This window comes from Rhodotorula graminis, assembly GCF_001329695.1.
Source record: "Rhodotorula graminis WP1 unplaced genomic scaffold RHOBAscaffold_1, whole genome shotgun sequence".
Taxonomy (NCBI): domain Eukaryota; kingdom Fungi; phylum Basidiomycota; class Microbotryomycetes; order Sporidiobolales; family Sporidiobolaceae; genus Rhodotorula; species Rhodotorula graminis.
The window spans coordinates 2,118,931-2,136,297 of NW_017264928.1; the positions used below are offsets into that span (position 1 = coordinate 2,118,931).

At 68.1% G+C, this 17,367-nt stretch overlaps 4 protein-coding genes across 4 annotated transcripts; 3 read left to right on the plus strand and 1 right to left on the minus strand.

Moving 5' to 3' along the window:
- Positions 1–3: 3 nt before the first annotated feature.
- Positions 4–1,803, minus strand: RHOBADRAFT_41170 (uncharacterized protein; the record flags this gene model as incomplete). The annotated part of the gene is made up of 2 exons (XM_018413828.1): positions 4–247; positions 371–1,803. 2 exons carry the CDS (start codon positions 1,801–1,803, stop codon positions 4–6), a joined length of 1,677 nt encoding a protein of 558 aa, XP_018274675.1.
- A 2,288-nt stretch (positions 1,804–4,091) lies between these two features.
- RHOBADRAFT_33337 (uncharacterized protein) lies at positions 4,092–5,286 on the plus strand (the record flags this gene model as incomplete). Its single annotated transcript, XM_018413103.1, has 6 exons — positions 4,092–4,214; positions 4,308–4,378; positions 4,452–4,614; positions 4,701–4,866; positions 4,938–5,025; positions 5,094–5,286. The coding sequence occupies 6 exons, from the start codon at positions 4,092–4,094 to the stop codon at positions 5,284–5,286; spliced, it is 804 nt and encodes a 267-aa protein (XP_018274676.1).
- A 503-nt stretch (positions 5,287–5,789) lies between these two features.
- On the plus strand, positions 5,790–10,609 carry RHOBADRAFT_51073 (uncharacterized protein; the record flags this gene model as incomplete). Its single annotated transcript, XM_018415639.1, has 6 exons — positions 5,790–8,657; positions 8,725–8,958; positions 9,026–9,116; positions 9,181–9,322; positions 9,386–9,929; positions 10,003–10,609. The coding sequence occupies 6 exons, from the start codon at positions 5,790–5,792 to the stop codon at positions 10,390–10,392; spliced, it is 4,269 nt and encodes a 1,422-aa protein (XP_018274677.1). The 3' UTR covers positions 10,393–10,609.
- A 245-nt stretch (positions 10,610–10,854) lies between these two features.
- Positions 10,855–17,278, plus strand: RHOBADRAFT_51074 (uncharacterized protein; the record flags this gene model as incomplete). Its single annotated transcript, XM_018415640.1, has 17 exons — positions 10,855–12,168; positions 12,233–12,589; positions 12,673–12,855; positions 12,926–13,135; positions 13,210–13,572; positions 13,644–13,788; positions 13,860–14,143; positions 14,227–14,385; positions 14,450–15,135; positions 15,208–15,712; positions 15,778–15,890; positions 15,960–16,093; positions 16,160–16,371; positions 16,445–16,624; positions 16,693–16,818; positions 16,890–16,962; positions 17,027–17,278. 17 exons carry the CDS (start codon positions 10,855–10,857, stop codon positions 17,125–17,127), a joined length of 5,145 nt encoding a protein of 1,714 aa, XP_018274678.1. The 3' UTR covers positions 17,128–17,278.
- Positions 17,279–17,367: the final 89 nt, after the last annotated feature.

Here is a 17,367-nt window from a genome sequence, read left to right on the forward strand (position 1 = left end):
GAGCTACTCGTCGATGCCGAGCTCCTCGAGCACCTCCTCGAGCGCCTCCCTCGCGAGCGGGATCCACACCCACTCGCCGCCCTCGTCCGCCCCTTCGTCCTCGTCCTCGTCGTAGTTGACGCCCTCGACGACGTCGGGCGCGGCGCGCGAGCTGCGCACGACGCCGTGGTCCTTGAACTCGCTCAGGAAGCCGTCGACTTGGTCTGGGTGCGTCGCGATCAGGGCGTCGGTCGCCTTGTCCTTGAGCCTGCGGGCGAGCGCACACGAGGCGCCTGATTCAGTCGACGCGCTCTAAAGAGAGAGAGAGAGAGGAAGGGGAGGGAGAAAGAGAGGGGGAAGAGAGAAGGAGAGAGAGAGAGGCAGGACGCACGAGTGGAGCGACATGGCGACGACGGGCGCCTTGTCCGCCTCTGCGCCGCCGCCCGGGCCCGCAACGGCGAGCCTCATGGCGCGCTCGAGCTCGCGGGGCAAGCTCTCGGCGACGCGCACCTGCTCCTGTCCGAGGAGGTTGAACAGGCGCCTCGCGCGGTCCGTCACACTCGCGAGGACGTGCGTCGCCGACTGGGCGAGCGACGACGCGGTCGGGTCGAGGCTCGACGAGAGCGGCGGGAAAACCGAGGGCGGGAGGAGCTGCGACAGGGTCCCGAGGGACGACACCTCGACGTCGTACGGAAGGTGCGTCGACACATCGTGGTACAGGAAGGTGAAGGCGCGGAACTGGAGCTGGAGGTCGGCGGCGGCTGGGTCGCTCGACGACGCCGAGGACGACGACGATGACGCGGCAGGTGGGCGCGCCGTCGCGAGTGCCGTCGGGAACAGCAGCGGGGCGCGTACGTGGTCGATCGAGGCGACCAGGTGGATGTGCGGCTGGGCGGCGAGGAGGGCGAGGAGCGAGATGTGCTTCGGGAGGCGCAACGACGGGCCGTCGAGCGAGTGCAAGACGAGGTAGATGGGCTTGAGGGCCACCGCCGACGACGAGGCCGAGTGTGCGACCGAGGCGCACAAGCGGCGCACGCGCGACTCGAGCGCAGAGACCGGGCGCGCGGCCGAGTAGGCGCCGGCCGCCTTGGCCTTGGCCTTGCTCGGCGTCGAGGCGGCCGCCGCAGCGCCTCGCTTGCGCTTGCGCGGCGTCGTCGCGCTCGCCTCGTCGTCGTCGTCGTTGGCGGCGTCGACGTCGTGCGCGCCTCGGCCGCCGTGCAGGCGCACGAGGTCCTCGAGCGCCGTGACCAAGTCGACGACGGTGGCGGCCGTGTCGAACCCGTTGACGACGACGACATGGCCGCGGGACCTCGCGCGCTCGGCAAAGCGGTCGAGGACGGTGCGCTTGCTGCCGAGGCCCGTCAAGACGAGGTTGAACCCTCGGTCGAGCTCCCACAGCCAGCGGGCGAACTTGGCCTCGGCGCGCTCGACGCGGGCGGCGCTCGCGGCGCGGTACAGGTCGAGGGCGGCGTGGGGCTTGTGGTCGAACTTGCGCAGGGCGGCGGCGTAGGACGCGAGGGTGAAGGCCGGGTCGACCGAGGTCGAGAGGAGGGCGTCGCTCGTCTTGGTGGTCTGGGTCGAGTAGAGCATGTAGGCGTCGCCGGCGCTCGCCGTGACGAACGTGGCGGGCTCGTCGTCGTCTCGAAAGGCATCGTCGCCGTCCGACTGGTCCGAGTCGGCAACTTGAGCTGCGAGACGAGCGCGGCGCTTGGTGGGGGAGGGCGAAGGGTGGGCATTGTCGGCGGCTTTGCGCTTGCCCTTTGCCTTTGCAGACGACTTGGCTGGGGACGACTTGGGCGTGCGAGTGCTCTTGCGCGGGGGCATGGCGACGTTGGACGAGCGAGACCAACCGAGGCTGGATCTGCTCCCGCTCTCCTCCTCTCCCCTCGACCGCCCCGACGCCAGAGCTGGCTCGAGTGGCTCTCGAGCTCGACTGGTGTACACGCACACGCTGCAGCCACCGTCGCTCGCCTTTCCCGACCGCGCAAACTCGCGTCGCATCTTCATCAGCGACTCGCGTCCGCCCTCTCTCGACTGGTGGCAACGGTTCATGGGCCTGTGGGCAACGTCGTCGAGGACTATCGCAGTACCAAGGATACTACTGGGCCTGGCGACCGCGCTGTGCGGGCTGTGGGCGACTGGTGCGTCCTCCTCCTCCTCTCCTCCCCGTGTTTGGCACCCCTCTTCCTCTCCCCTCGCCCCCTCTGCCACCTCGCGACGCGGTGCAGGGGTCTCGATGGACTGACTCGGTCACCTTACAGGCGGAACGGCTGCGCGAGGCGGGCAGGGCGGTTCTCTGGCCGGCGCGAGGCGGGCTCTTGACCTCGAGGCGGCTCGTCTTGTCCTTTTGTACGTCCCTCGCACTCTCTGTCTTCCCTGCAGGACCTTCACATGGGTCTGTGCTCCTCGCCGAACCGCGTACTGATCACCTTGACCTCGCGCCGCAGGTTAGTCGCGCCCTCGATGGCACCTCCCCCTTCTCGGCCTCGAAAGCTTCCCCTCGCGCCCTTGCTGCGCCGCACGACGGCGCCCTTTCCTGTCCGAACGCTCTTCTCACTCCTAGCGAGCGACCCCATACCGCTCGGAGCTCTCGTTCGTCGTCGCACTCGTCCCGGCGGCTCAGCGAGTCGAGCCGTCGAGGACGGGTCTCTACGAGGCCGCGCCCGCCCTCTCGTGCCCCTGAGGGCAGCGGGCGCACTGTGGTGAGCCGCTCGCACGGCGCGCACCCCTGCGGAGCGCCCGTGCGCCCGTACTAAGCTCTCATGTTTCACGTACTAAGCTCTCATGTTTGAACAATAAAATTAATATAAATCAGCAACTTAAATAGCCTCGGCGGATCGGACGAGGAGATGTCTGCGGTGCAATCGAGCGCGTTTCCCGAGCCACTTCATCTTGTAGAGCGCGAGCTGTCCTCCTCAGCTCCCTTCTCAAGTCCGAGGTCGGCGAGGCGAGAGCTCGCTGTCTGCGGACTCGTGCCGTCTCGAGCGCGCCCTTTAAGCATATGAGAGGGCGCCCACGACGAGAGAAGACCGTCCCGGGCTTGCGGAAGACGCACGCCGACTGCGCCGACGAGATGGTCCGGGAACAGAGACGCGAGATGCTTGCGGTCGGACCTGGCTCTTTCTCGGTCGTGCAAGGCTCGATCGTCCTATCGAGACATGCACTCGACGACGGGCTCGCATCCTCGGAGAACGACAGGAGCGCTGGCACCACTCTGCGCTGCGGAGAAGGTCCAGGAGGAGAGACGCAGCTTCTCGCGATGGTGCCTCCCTCTTTCTCGGTTCTGCAACGCTCGCTCGACTTGTCGAGACGGGTACTCGTCGATAGACTCGCTGTCTCGGAACGCTGGGCGAGCGTCCCCTCGGTGCTTCGGTCGTCACGAGGCGCAGGGGGAGGGACACGCTTTCGCGCGGACAAACGGCGCTTTCTCTCGGTCCTACAGCGCTCTATCGACTTATCGAGTCGAGTGTTCGAGACTGAACGGTCCTATACGATAGTCTGCGAGCCCGCGAGCCGGGCGCGAGCGAGGACAGCCACGCTCGGAAGCAGTCGGCGCACCGTCGTACCGACTGCAGGCGGGTCCTGCGTTTCGACGGGCGCACCGAGAGCCCATCATGTGTGATAGGAAGCGGCAGTAGACTCGCTGGCGACAGCTGAGGACCAGAGACGCCGGTGCGACCGGTAAGAGCAAGTCTCGAGGCGCAGAGCGGCGCGCACGACCTCGATGCACGCCCCGAGCAAGGGCCAAGTCGTCAAGAAGAGCTGCTGAGCTCTAGCGACGGCGCAAAGCAAGGCAGCGGACCCAAGCTGAGCGAGGGGAAGCGTGAGAAGCTGAGCTGCGGGCGAGCCGCTCGAGCCGTCTCGCGCGGCAGCAGAGGGCATGGGGAGAGTGGCTGGCCCGAAGCAGTCGCAGGTCAGAGCCCACAGACAGTGCGAGGACGCGCCCCAGAAAGTGGAGCGGCCTCGAGGTCGAGGTCGGTGTTGAAGGAGGAGGAGCGGACGCGAGCTCTCGTCCTACCACAACAGCTCACTCGCCCGGTTCCGCCTGACAGCCAGGACTGCATCAGCGACCTTATCCAACCACCGCCCGCCGCCAGTACCGCCAATCCAGCATGTCGCCCGCGCCTTTCGCCTCGTCGCCGTCGCCGACCCAGGGCACCCCGGCCGCTCCTCCCGTTCCCGATGACTGCAAGCAGGGCACGCTTGGCTACTTCCACACCCTCGAGCGCCTCAAGGTGAGCCCCGTCGTCCCACCCGCACCCTCGCACGCGGCAGCCCTCATTGACCTCGCCCCTCCTCCCTCGCGTCCTTCAACCCGCTCGCCGCAGACCAACAAGCGCACCGGCTGGGTCAACCAGGGCATCCACCAGCCAGAGAGCGTCATGGACCACATGGGCAGGTGCGCTCACCTCTCCCTACCCCTCGCGCACAGCCAACGTCCTCGAGCTCACCCGCTGCCTCCTCGTCCGCAGGATGGCCCTCATGTGCCTCGCCTTCCCCGAGACGCAGACGCTCGACATCGGCAAGTGCGTCCTCTTGTCCATGGTGCACGACATTGCCGAGGCCGACGTCGGCGACATCACGCCCGAGCACGCGTCGGGCGTCTCCAAGGCGACCAAGCTGGCTCTCGAGGAGGTGCGCCCGACTCTCCCTCTCGCCTGTCCGTTCCTGGCCCCTCACGAGATCTGTCAACTGACTTGGCGACTGGGAGATGGACGCAGAAGGCGATGGACCGCATGTGCGGCCTGCTCGGCCACCCGTCGATCGCCGCCTTGCGCCTCAAGTCGCTGTGGGACGAGTACGAGGCGCGCGAGACGGCCGAGAGCAAGTTCGTCAAGGACCTCGACCTGTACGAGCTGTGCCAGCAGGCGGTCGAGTACGAGAACAGTGCGTCTCGCACGTCCACCGCCTTCAACCTCGCACCGCCCGGACTGACCCTCGCCCATCCTCGCCCGCAGCTCAAGGCTGCCAGACGCTGCAAGAGTTCTTCGAGACGACGATCCCGCGCATCCTGCACCCGGTCGTCAAGGGCTGGGCACGAGAGCTGTGCGTCTCGCCCGTCGTCGTCGTTCCACCTCTCGAGCCAACCGCTCACGCACCCCTTCCTCCTGCAGCATGGCCGAGCGCCGCACCCTGTGGGCGCAGCGGGGCTGGATCAGCTACAAGGAGGTGCTCCCTGCGCCCGACGTTCCCGCACCGACGACCAACGGCGTCGCGCCGCCGAGCAAGGCGAGCAACGGCATCCCCGTCCGGGTGTACGGCAGCCACGAGGAGGGCGAGGCGGCGGCGGCGGCGACGCAGGCTTGAGCGCGCCCTCGCAGCGCTCGCCGCGTCGTTGAAGGAGAGGAGGAGACGGTGTTGTACTGTACTCTAGACCTGCAGCTGCGCAACCTGGGTTCTCTCGACGTGCTGCGGCTCGGGGGAGGAGAGCGAGAGAGCGACTCGGTTCTCTCGAGCGGTCGCGCTCTCGTTGCCCGAGTGCGAGGCTCACGAGTACTAGAGAGTGGCTCACAGGTGCGCAGTGACGCTGGTCGAGGAAGCAGAGAGGGCCGAGTCGCGATCGTTCAACCTTCTCCTGGTGGTGAACCTCCCTGCTCCTTCCTCAACCGCACCTCGCCTCTCGACGACGAGCCAGCTGTCCGAGCCTCGCAGTCACTCGCTTGTCCACCAGCCACCTGTGCGTCCTACCCTCCCCAGCCCCCCTGCATCGCCGCTGACCCGTTTGTTGTGGTCCTCGCCCCTCCTCCTTCCCCCGCCCAGTTCACCTTCGCCTCGGCACCTGGACCCTCACCGACCGGTCAAGGCCCACCATGGCCGCTCCTCCAGTCGCCCCAGCGACCCCTACGCGCGACCACGACCCTGCGTCACTGCGCTCCCCCATCGTCCTCTCGACTCGGTCCCCCGCCGCTCCTCGCCCGGCCTCGGTCCTCATCCAAAACGTCCGCGGCGCAGAAGGCGGCGTCGAGGCCATCACGGCCCGTCGACGCAACAGCGGCTCGTTCAAGACCATGTCGACCGGCGGCCTCGTGTCCAACTCGCCGTTCGCCAAGCGCCTCGGCCAGACGAGCCCGACAAAGTCGGCCGCCTCGTCCCCTACCAGCACCCTGTACACCTCGAGCCGCATCCCGGCGCCTTCGTCGTCGTCGACGTCCGGCGGCGCGAGTAGCGCGCGGCGCACGAGCGGCTCGCGGCAGTCGAGCGGCGAGCAGGAGCAGGGCCCGGTCAAGGAGAACTCGATCCCGTCCGACCTCAACGAGCTCGCCACCGCCAAGGACGACGACAGCAAGAGCCGCTCGTCGTCGCCCGCGGTCCCGTTCCGTCCGACCCGCCAGCAGGCGCCCGCCTCGTCCCCGTTCAAGCCCTCGCGCTCGCCAATCGACGAGCCGGCGCAGCCTCGCCGCCAGACGTCGTCGTACGCGCACCTGCGCAGCAACAACCTCGTCTCGTCGTCTCCGTTCACGGCCCAGCAGGCGGCGCCGTCGCCCGAGCTCCAGCAGGTCCCGTACGAGATCGGCGCCCTCACGCTCGAGTCGGCCCCGATGGAGCTCTTCTACGACGACAGCTCGAGCGCAGGCGACCGCTCGCCGCACCTCGACGTCGGGCTCGGCGCGAGGCCCGGCCAGGGCGTCCTCGGCCCCGTGTCGCGGCACGCCGCCGGTGCGAGCGCGCCGCCGCCCGTCTCGCCGCCGCCGCCGTCATCGACGAGCACGAGCTCGGCCATGGCGCCCGTTCGGCGGGGCATGCGCGGCCCACGTCCGCTCTCGGGCGACGCCGCCGACGACCTCGCCGAGGAGCAGGGCCGGGTCGTGCGCCGCCAGCCGAGCAGCAAGAGCGTCGCGTGGGCCGAGACCGAGGAGGTGTTCGAGTTCGAGGTCGAGGAGGAGCGCCGTCGCAGCATGATGAGCGACGCGAGCGGCCTGAGCGACGAGGGCTACTACGGTCGGCGCGGTGCCGGCGAGGAGGACGACGAGGACAGCTCGTTCGAGGACGACGGCTACGGCGCGCAGCACGCGTCGTACTCGTTCGAGGAGGGCGGCAGCGTCGAGGTGCACGACGTCGACGACGGCGCGTCCGACGCCGAGGAGTCTGTCGTCAGCAACACGAGCTCGGCCATGGACGAGGTCATCGGCCAAATCGACTCGTACCTTCACGAGGAGTCGTACGACGCGGCCGACGTCTTCTCGCCGAGCCAGATCCTCGACGGCGACCACGACCACGGCGAGTTTGCCGACCAGCCCGACCTCCCGACCCACCACGACACGTCGGGCTACTCGTCGCCGGCCGTCCCTCAGCAGCGCGGCCCCGTGTCGGCGTTCAGCGTCTCGACCGCCGACGACGGCGCGAGCGACGTCATGTCGACGTCGGCGTACGGCGACGATGACGACCAGGACGAGCGCGACGCCCACTTTGACGCGACCCGCCAGGCCATCATGGGGCGCGCGCTCGGCGCTCCCGTCCCGCCGGTGCCCATGTCGCCGGGCCGCCCTCCGCTCCCTCCTCGTCCCGCATCCGCCACCTCGCCCGCCACTCGCGCCGACCCGATCCCGGGGTCGCTCCTCGCGCACTCGGACTCGCAGTTCTCGCTCCCCGACATCCCGGGCACGTCGCCGTTCATGGGCTTCGAGGACGACGGCACGGCCGGCTCGGTCGTCTCGCTCGCCAACAACGCCAAGCCGCACGCCGCCGCGACGGTCCCGACGACGCGCCCGCTGTCGCTGCACTCGCACATGGCCGTGGCGACGAGCACGCCCGTCAAGGCCGCTCGCGCCGAGCCGGCCGAGGAGACGACGCCGACCAAGTCGACGCCGTCGAGCACGGCCACTCGCGGCCTCGGCCTCGCGCCCTCGTCGTCGGCCGGGTCGCCCATCCTCGCCGCCCTGCACCGCTCGCCCGACGCCGCGACGGCGACGCTCGTCCCGCCGGGCAGCGCCTCGCCCGCCCTGTCGCGCAAGGCGTCGCTCGTCGGCAGCGACGTGACGACGTCGAGCACGTCGTGGTACGTCTCGAGCGTGACGGGCTCGCTGCGCGGCGGGCGCATCGGCAGCGGGCTCGAGAGCACGATGAAGCGCCACGAGGCCATCCTCGGCTCGCCGTTCATGCCCTCGTCGTCGGGCGCGTTCGGCGCGTTCCCCAAGCCGTCAACGCCCGCACCGGCGCTGTCGGTCGAGACGGCGAGCCCGGCCCGCTCGGCGTCGACGATGGGCAGCACGGGCAAGTCGACGCCGCCAACGTCGCACGCCTCGACGGCGGGCTCGAGTGACGCTGCAGGCGGCGGCGTCGCGCCCCGGTCGCTCAAGAGCGCGCGCGCGATCGAGGCGCGCCCGGCGCTCAAGGCGCACGGCGCGACCCTCTCGTCGGGTATGATGCCGACCATCGCCGCCTCGTCGCAGCGCGCCCAGCTCGGGCTCAGCGTCGGCTCGCCGCTGACGGCGCGCGTCGCCGAGGAGATGCAGAGCCCGCTCGAGCGCCTGCAGATGGGCGTCCAGGGTCGAGGCGAGGGCGCCGAGTGGAGGGACGGCGACAGCCTGCTCGGCGGCGCAGAGGGCGACGAGGCAGGGGACGAGGTCAGCAGCTTGAGGCCGGGAGCAGGAGCGGGAGCGGGCGGTGCGGTCAAGCGGCTGCAGAGGCGCAGGAGCAGGTCGACGGGCGACGCCGACCTCGCCGAGACGACCTCGTCGGTGCGTCCTCTCTCTTTCCTCCTTCCTCCTCCTCGTGCGTCGAATCCTGACACCCTTTTTCGCACAGGTTGGCGCGCAGCACACGATGCCCGAGCTCGGCTTCGAGCAGCAGCGCGGCGGCGAGGGCGGCGCGTTCGGCTCGAGCGTCCTCGAGTCGCTCGACGACATCTACAACTCGCGCAACCGCACGTACCGCGTCCGCGAGTCGAAGCACCTTGTCGTCGTGAGCGACATTGCCGGCCACACGGCGGGCGACGTCGACCCGGGCAAGGCGTGGAGGAAGAAGCGCCCCTCGAACGTGGTCCGTCCCTCTTCTCTCTCGCCATCGGCGTCGTCCTCGTCACTGACACGCTCGTTGGTCCCTACAGCACGAGATCAACCGCTCGATGAGCACCATGAGCGTCAACTCGCAGGCCGTCCGCAAGAACCGCGAGTTTGCCGGCCAGCTCTTTGTCCTCAGTGCGTCCCGCCCCTCTCCCTGCCCCTCACTGCGTCCCACTGACACGCCGCCCTGCGCAAACAGTCCGCGAGGCGAGCTTCGAGGGCATGCCGCTGCCGCGCACCAAGGCGATGGTCACGGCGACGCTCGACAACGGCCGTCAGCGGGTCGACGTCGCCGTGCGCGAGCTCGGCAACAAGGTCTCGCTGCGCAAGGAGTTCGAGCTGTGCGTCATCATCCTCCTGATCGTCCGACGACACTGTCACTGACCCACCGTCCTCTCCCACAGCGCCTGCAACCAGGACCTCGCCTTCTCGATCGACTTCTCCGTCCCTCGCCAGACGCCCGTCTCGACGCCTGTCCTCCCTTCCACGCCCTCGGTCCCTGCACCGACCCCACCTGCATCGCCGAGCAAAGCCCACCGCGCCTTCCGCATCTTCTCGTCGCCCAAGAAGAAGGCGGCCCAAGCGCCGGCTCGCCCGACCTCGACGCTCGCCGCCGCTCCGCCCCCGACGCCCGACCCGTTCTACGACTACGTGTCGTCCAACGGCCAGCTCGCGACGGCGCACGTCACGTTCGCGACCGAGGCGGCCGCCTGCCGGCTCAAGAAGACTCGCGTCGTCCTGCCGTTTGGCGCCAAGACGGTCGGCTCGCCCCGCTCGTGCAGCGGGTCGCTCGAGATCGACCTCCTGTTCGTCCCCGCCGTGCAGGGCGTGCCCAAGGCCCACTTGCCCAAGTCGATGGACGAGGTCCTGGACGGCCTCGAGCGCGCCGACTTTGCGACTAAGGTCGTGCACGAGAGCGTCCTGACGCAGCTCGGCGGCGACACGACGGTCCGTCTGCTTTCCTCTGCTCTTTCGCGCTCTTCTGGACAGAGCCTGACCTCTCTTGATGTCGATCGCGCAGGTCTGGCGGCGCCGCGTCGTCAAGCTGCGAGGGAGCACGCTCGTCCCGTACAACGAGGTGACCAAGCGCTCGCACGTCGAGATCAACCTCGCCCAGGTCGTCGCCGTCGAGGACCTCAACGCGCCGAGCAGCACGTCACGCGCCGCCGCTCGCGACGACGACGACGACGACGAGTCGGTGACGCGCATGGACCACTCGTTCCGCCTCGTGTTCGAGGACGGCAACCGCATCGACTACTTTGCCGACTCGCACGCGATCAAGACCAAGTGGCTCGAGGTTCTTGCCGCCGTCGTCGGCCAGGACGGCGACAAGAAGACGGCGCCGGATTGGGCCGTCGCCGTGCGCAAGCTGCCGCCGCCCAAGGCGCTCGCGCTCAAGGCCGCCGCCTAGCCTCGTCTTCCCCTGTCAATCATGTCCCTGTACAGCACCGCTCTCCCGCATACCCCCCTCGTCTTCGTCCTTTCCTTCAGCGCCGACCCTGCTTGTCGAGCAGCGACCTGAACCTCTCTCTCCCTCCCTCCTTCGTCCTTGCACCACTTATCTACCACCGTACCTTTTTGCCTCGTTGTTCTTCTCCTCTTGCAATCCACGGACCCGATCAGCTCGACGTTGCGGCGTGCGCGAGCGCTTTCGTCGAGAGGACAGCTCGCTCGAGGAGGAGGTGAGAGCAAAACAGTTCTCGGTGCGCGCTCGACTGCGGGAGAGGGTGCCGGGTGCAGATAGCCCTCTCCGATTCTGTTTTGCGCCATGCAGCAGTCCACGAGGGCTCAGCTCGAGGCTGGTTTCGACGCGTCTCGGCGCGGCGGGTGAGGAGGAGAGCTCCCCTGTTGGCTTCCCTCTCGAACGCTCACGATGCCGCCACGACGCAAGGCTGCGTCTGCAGCATCTGAAGCACTCGAACAAGCCGACACCAACACGCTCGCGTCCGGCCGCGCCTCGTCTCGCCGCTCGTCGGTCAAACAAGCCGTCGCTCAACCCACCTCGACCTCGTCGTCCACCCGCACCGCCCGGTCCAGCAGGGCAGCCCGCACCCGCATCAGCGAGGCCAACACTCCCGACGACGAGGCCGACAGCGACGAGAACGCCGATCCCGAGCGAGTCGACGAGGCGGCCGAGGTCGACAGCGATGAGGACAGCGAGCCCGTCCAGCCCGCCTCACGGTCGTCCCGCCGCACCACGACCTCCTCGCGCACCACCAACAAGCCCAACAGTCGCGCCTCTGCCCCCTCCAGCAGGCGCGGCGCGGCGGCCCCGCCTGCCTCGGCCCGGGCGAGCTCGCGACGAGCGGCGGCGTCCGCTGCGGCGAGCGAGTCGGACGAGGACGAGGACGAGGAGGACAGTGCCGAGTCTGAGGAGGAGGCCGCTCCTTCTCAGGCTCGCAACGGCCGCGGCGCGCGCGCGTCGGCCGCCTCCTCCTCTCGCCGCGCGCCGGCGAAGAAAGCGTCCGAGCCCGTTGCTCCGCCCTCGCCCTCGCCTACGCCGTCCCTGAACGAGGTGGACGAGGACGAGAAGGAGGAGCGCGACGAGCAGGACGAGGCGAGCGAGGAGGAGGCGAGCGCGAGCGAGGAGGAGGAGGTCGTCCAGCCGGTCAAGCGCAAGAAGCGCGTGTCGCTCGCGCCCACCTCGCCTGTCAAGCAGCCGGTGCTTCCCACGCCCGAGCCCGACTCGTCGGCTGCGGAGGAGGACGGCGAGGGCTCGGCGGCAGAAGCCGAGGAGGAGGAGCAGGCGTCCGACGACGAGGAGACGCCGCAGCCTCCCTCGGCCCGGGCCAAGAAGGGCAAGGGCAAGGCGCGCGCCGTCGAGTCGGACGTCGAGGACAACGCCGACGAGGAGGCCGCCGTCGCCGCCGCCGCCGCACCGGCCGCGCCCGCTGTCGCTCCTCCCTCGCCCGCCCCCTCGAACGGCGAGCGCGAGCGGTCCGCCACGCCATTTCCCGCCCTCGAGCCCAAGGCGGCTCCTCCCCCTCCTCCTCAGCCTCAGCAGCCGACTGCGCTCACGGCGTCGCAGCTCGCCTCGATCGCTCGTCAAGCCGCCGTCGACCACGCCGCGCTCGCAAGCCAGCGCGCCAAGGACCTCGAGGGCAAACCTCGCCTCGTCATCCACCAAATCGTTCTCGAGAACTTCAAGAGCTACAAGGGCCGAGGTGTCATCGGGCCGTTCCACAAGGTGCGTCGCCTTGCGTCGACGTCCTCCTCTTCCCCTCCCTGACATCCTCCTCGTCGCCCTGCAGTCGTTCTCGTCCATCGTCGGGCCCAACGGCTCGGGCAAGTCGAACACGATCGACGCCCTCCTGTTCGTGTTCGGGTTCCGTGCGACCAAGATGCGCCAGGGCAAGTTCAGCGAGCTCATCCACAACTCGGGCGCCGCCGAGCCGTCGGGCTCGACCTCGGACGCCGACAACGCCGACGACGCCGACGAGGACGGCTTCTTCGACCCCGAGGAGTACGACTCGGACGACGACCAGGCCGTGCGGAAGAAGAGCAAGGGCGGCAAGGGCAAGGGCAGGGCCAAGCGGCGCGAGGCCTACCCGCCAGGCGGCTGCGACTTTGCGACCGTCGAGGTGTGGTTCCGCGAGATCATCGACTCGGTGCGCCCCCTCTTGCTTCCTCGCTCTCGGCCGTAGACCCTGCCAGGTCGCCCCGACTGACCTTCCCGCCCCTCCTCGTGCAGCCTGGTACCCGCGACGACTTTACCATCGTCCCCGACTCGCAGCTCATCGTCGCCCGTACCGTCCGCCGCGACAACACGACGCGTTACACCGTCAACGGCCGTACGGCGACGCCCGGCGAGGTCAAGCAGCTCCTGCTCGGCAAGGGCATCGACCTGACGCACAACCGGTTCCTCATCCTCCAAGTGCGTCTCTCTCTCTCTCTCTCTCCTACTCTCTATCGCGAGCTGACTGACGCTCGTGCACGTCGCGCAGGGAGAAGTCGAGTCGATCGCGCAGATGAAGCCCAAGGGCGCCAACGACCACGAGGAGGGCCTGCTCGAGTACCTGGAGGACATCATCGGCACCGCTCGGTACAAGCCGCTCATCGAGGAGGCGGCCGGCGAGGTCGAGCGCCTCGGCGACGACCGGCAGGTCCAGATGAACCGCGTCAAGCTCGTCGAGAAGGAGAAGAGCTCGCTCGAGGTGCGCTCCCTCTCTCTCTTTCTCGTCCACCCTCTCGTCATGGGTCGCTAACTGACGCGCTACCGCGCACACAGACCCGCAAGAAGGCCGCCGACACGTACCTCAAGGACCAGGTCGTCCTCGTCTCGCTCCAGAACCGCCTGTACCAGCGCCACGCGCACCAGGCCGGCGCCGACAAGGCCATCTACGAGGAGCAGGCTGCCGAAGCCAAGCGCGAGCTCGACGCCGAGATGGAGCGCCAGAAGGTCGACCGCTCGCGGTACGACGCCGACGTCGCCGCGCTCGACGAGACCAAGAAGAACCTCAAGGAGATCGAGGACGCCGCCGGCGCGCTCTCGAAGGAGCTCGCGTCGTACGAGAAGACCAAGGTCCAGCTCGGCGTGCAGAAGAAGGCGGCCGACGTCAAGGTGTCGAAGCTCAAGAAGTCGCTCGAGGAGGTGCGTCCTGGCCATCATCGCCTCGCCCTCTCTCTCCCCCTCGCGGCGTACTGACTTACCTTTGCCCACAGGACAAGCACACGGCGCAGCAGGCGACGTCCGACATTCGCGACCACGGCGACACGTACGACAAGCTCGTCGCCGGCAAGGAGGACCTCAAGTCGGAGCTCGAGGTCGAGCAGGCGGCGCTCACCAAGGTCATGGACAGCCTGCGCGGTACGTCCTCTCTTCTCGCTCTTCCTCTCCCTCTCCCGTCCACCCTCACTGACGTCGCTCGCGTCGCGCAGACCGCATCGAGGGCTTCTCGCTCGAGATCGAGCAGCACCAGAAGTCGCTTGCGCCCTGGACCGAGCAGATCGAGGCCAAGCAGAACGAGGTCAAGATCGTGACGCAGCAGCTCGACGACGTGCAGGGCAAGAGCGCGCAGGTCCAGGACGACATCGAGCGCACCGAGCAGGAGATCGCCGAGCTCAAGACGGCCGCCAAGCAGAAGGCCGGCGAGCTGAAGGAGCTCGAGGCGTCGCGCAAGGCCGTCGAGGCGCAGATCCAGCAGGCTCGACAGCGTGTTCAGGTGCGCACGCTTCTCTCTCTCTCTCCCTCCCTCCCCGTCAAAGAGCCCGTCCCTGATGCCGCTCTCCTCTTCCTCCCGTACAGGCCGACAAGGCTGTCGAGGCCAAGCACCGCGCCGCCGCCAACGGCGCACGCGAGCGCACCGCCGAGGCCAAGGCGTCGCAGCAGGCGAGCCAGTCCAAGGGCCACGTCCTGTCGGCCGTCCTCAAGCTCAAGGAGCAGGGTCGTCTTCCCGGGTTCCACGTGCGTCCGAACGTCCTCTCGCCTCGCCTCCTACGCAGTCTCTGACAGTATGCGACTCGTGCAGGGCCGCCTCGGCGACCTCGGTCGCATCGACGACGAGTTCGACGTCGCCATTTCGACTGCCGGCGCCGGCGGGCTCGAGTCGCTCGTCGTCGACACGCGCGAGACGGCCGAGGCCATCTTCGACCACCTGCGCAAGCACAACATCGGTCGCGCGTCCTGTATCGCCCTCGACCGCTTCGGCCGGGTCGACCTGTCGCCGATCCAGACGCCCAAGGGCACGCAGCGCCTGTTCGACCTCGTCACGGCCAAGGACGCCTCGTACGCGCCCGTGTTCAAGCACGTCCTCAAGGACACGCTCGTCGCCAAGACGTGGGACGTCGCGCAGCCGGTCTCGACGGGCAAGGTCGACGGCCAGCGGTGGCGCGTCGTCACGCTCGACGGCAACATCGCCGAGAAGTCGGGCGCCGCACAAGTCGGCGGCTCGCGTCCTCTGCGAGGCAAGATGTCGAGTCGCCTCGCCGCCGACGACGTCTCGCCGCAGCAGCTCGCCAAGCTCGAGTCGGAGGAGCAGGCGGCGACGGCCAAGCTGCAGGACTTTGCCGAGCACTTCAAGCAGACCGAGGCCGACCTGCGCGCGCTCGAGAAGGAGCTCGCTCGTGTCGAGTCCGAGATCCCCAAGCTCGAGATGGACGTCGAGGCCAACAAGCAGGACGCCGTCCAGAAGGCCGAGCTGCTCGCCGAGCTTCGGTGCGTCCCACCTCTCTCTCTCTCTCTCTTTCCCTCTCCCGTACTAACACCTTTCTTTCACCCGACTCGCAGGTCGCAGAGCAAGCCCGATGCCGGCGACGTCAAGCGTGTCGCTCAACTTGAGAAGGCCATCGCGACCCTCGGCGGCGAGCTCGAGTCGCTGCGCACCAAGGCGGCCAAGTACGAGGACAAGATTGCGGCCCTCCAGAGCAAGATCGAGGAGGTCGGCGGCCTCAAGTTGCGCAGCCAGAAGGCCAAGGTCGCCGACCTGCAGGACCAGATCCGGCACAACGAGACGCGCCTCGTCAAGGCCAAGACGGAGCGCACTCGAGCCGAGAAGGACCTCGCCAAGGCGACCAAGTCGATCGACTCGAGTACGGCCAAGATCGAGGAGCTCGAGGAGGAGGTCGCCGAGCTCAAGAAGCAGCTCAAGGCCAACGAGGAGGAGGCCGAGCCGGTCCGCCAGACGGTCGAGCAGGCGCAGATCAAGGTCGAGGAGGGTCGCGAGCAGCTCTCGGCGCTCAAAGCCGAGCTCGACGACCAGGAGGAGGCCATCATCGAGTTCCGCAAGGCCGAGGTGCGTCGCCGTCGTCCTCCTTCTCTCGCCTCGTCCGACTACTGACCTGCCCCTCGCCCGTGCAGACCAAGCTTCGCGACGCCTTCAAGGAGCAGGAGCGACTGCTCAAGGAGACGAACCGCATCTTTGAGCACTGGGCGGCCAAGATCGGCGAGCTCGAGATGCCCGAGTTCGAGATGTGCGTCCTGCCTTCCTTTGTCCTCTCGCTCTCTCTCTCCGCCCCCGACTGACACGTACCACCTCGCAGCCTCGCCGATGACGATGAGGAGGAGGAGGACGTCAACCAGTACAAGGTCGACGAGGTCCTGCGCGTGCTCGAGGCCGACGAGATTGGCGAGATCGACGTCAAGAAGTACAAGGCCGACATCGCTTTCCTCGAAGGTGCGCCCTCGTCCCCTCCCGCACCACCATCCTTCGACTCGCACTGACCCGATCGGCGACTCGCAGAACGCCTCGAGAAGAACAACGCCGACCTCGCCGTCCTGCAAGAGTACCGGCGCCGCGAGGAGGAGTTCCGCAAGCGCGGCGAGGAGTTCGAGCTCGTCAACAAGGAGTGGGACGCCGCCAAGAACAAGGTGACCGAGCTCCGCAACGAGCGCCTCGTCATGTTCATGAAGGGCTTCGGCGTCATCTCGAACAAGCTCAAGGAAATGTACCAGGTCCGTGCGCGCTCCTCGTCCTCGTCCTCTTTCGTCCTCCCGTCCTGACTCTCGCCCCTTGCCCTCTCTGCAGCTCATCACTCTCGGCGGCAATGCCGAGCTCGAGCTGTACGACACGTCCGACCCGTTCTCCGAGGGCGTCCTCTTCTCGGTCATGCCGCCAAAAAAGACGTGGAAGAACATTTCGAACCTGTCGGGCGGCGAGAAGACGCTCTCGTCTCTCGCGCTCGTCTTTGCCCTGCACGTCTACAAGGTGCGCCCCGCTCTCCCTCGCCTCTCGTCTCGACGAGGGCAAAGGACTGACCCGCTCTCGCCCCGCAGCCGACGCCGCTCTACTTCCTCGACGAGATCGACGCCGCCCTCGACTTCAAGAACGTGTCGATCGTCGCCAACTACATCAAGGAGCGCGCAAAGGACGGCCAGTTCATCTGCATCTCGCTGCGCAACGTGCGTCCCGCTCTCCCTCTCTGTCGGCGACCTTGGACAAGGCGACTAATCCCTAGCTCGGTGCCGCGCAGAACATGTTCGAGCTTTCTGCACGTCTCATCGGCATCTACAAGGTGGCGAACCAGACCCGCAGCGTCGCCATCGGTGCGTCGAGTCGCCGCACGGTCCCCCTCTCAAGACCCTGACTGACCATCTCGCGTTCGCGCAGACAACCTGGAGCTGTCCGACATCCCGACCATCGCGCCAGATGCAGAGCAGGAGCAGGACGACGAGGCCGATGCGAGCGGCGACGACGGCGACGACGAGTGACCCGGACTGGCGCGTGGCGCACCCCTCTTTCGACTTTCTTCCCTCTCGAGGCTCTCGTTCCCTCTCTACTATCCGATTTGTCCAGTTCCCGCGCACTCTCCTCCGTAGCCTGTACTAGCCGCCAGTGACGATTCAGAGTATTCCACCGCGAGACGCAGGGCGAGAGAGACAGTGTGGGGCAAAGGTACAACGAGGAGGACGAAGGGAAAGACAGAAGGACAACCACGACGACGACGGCGA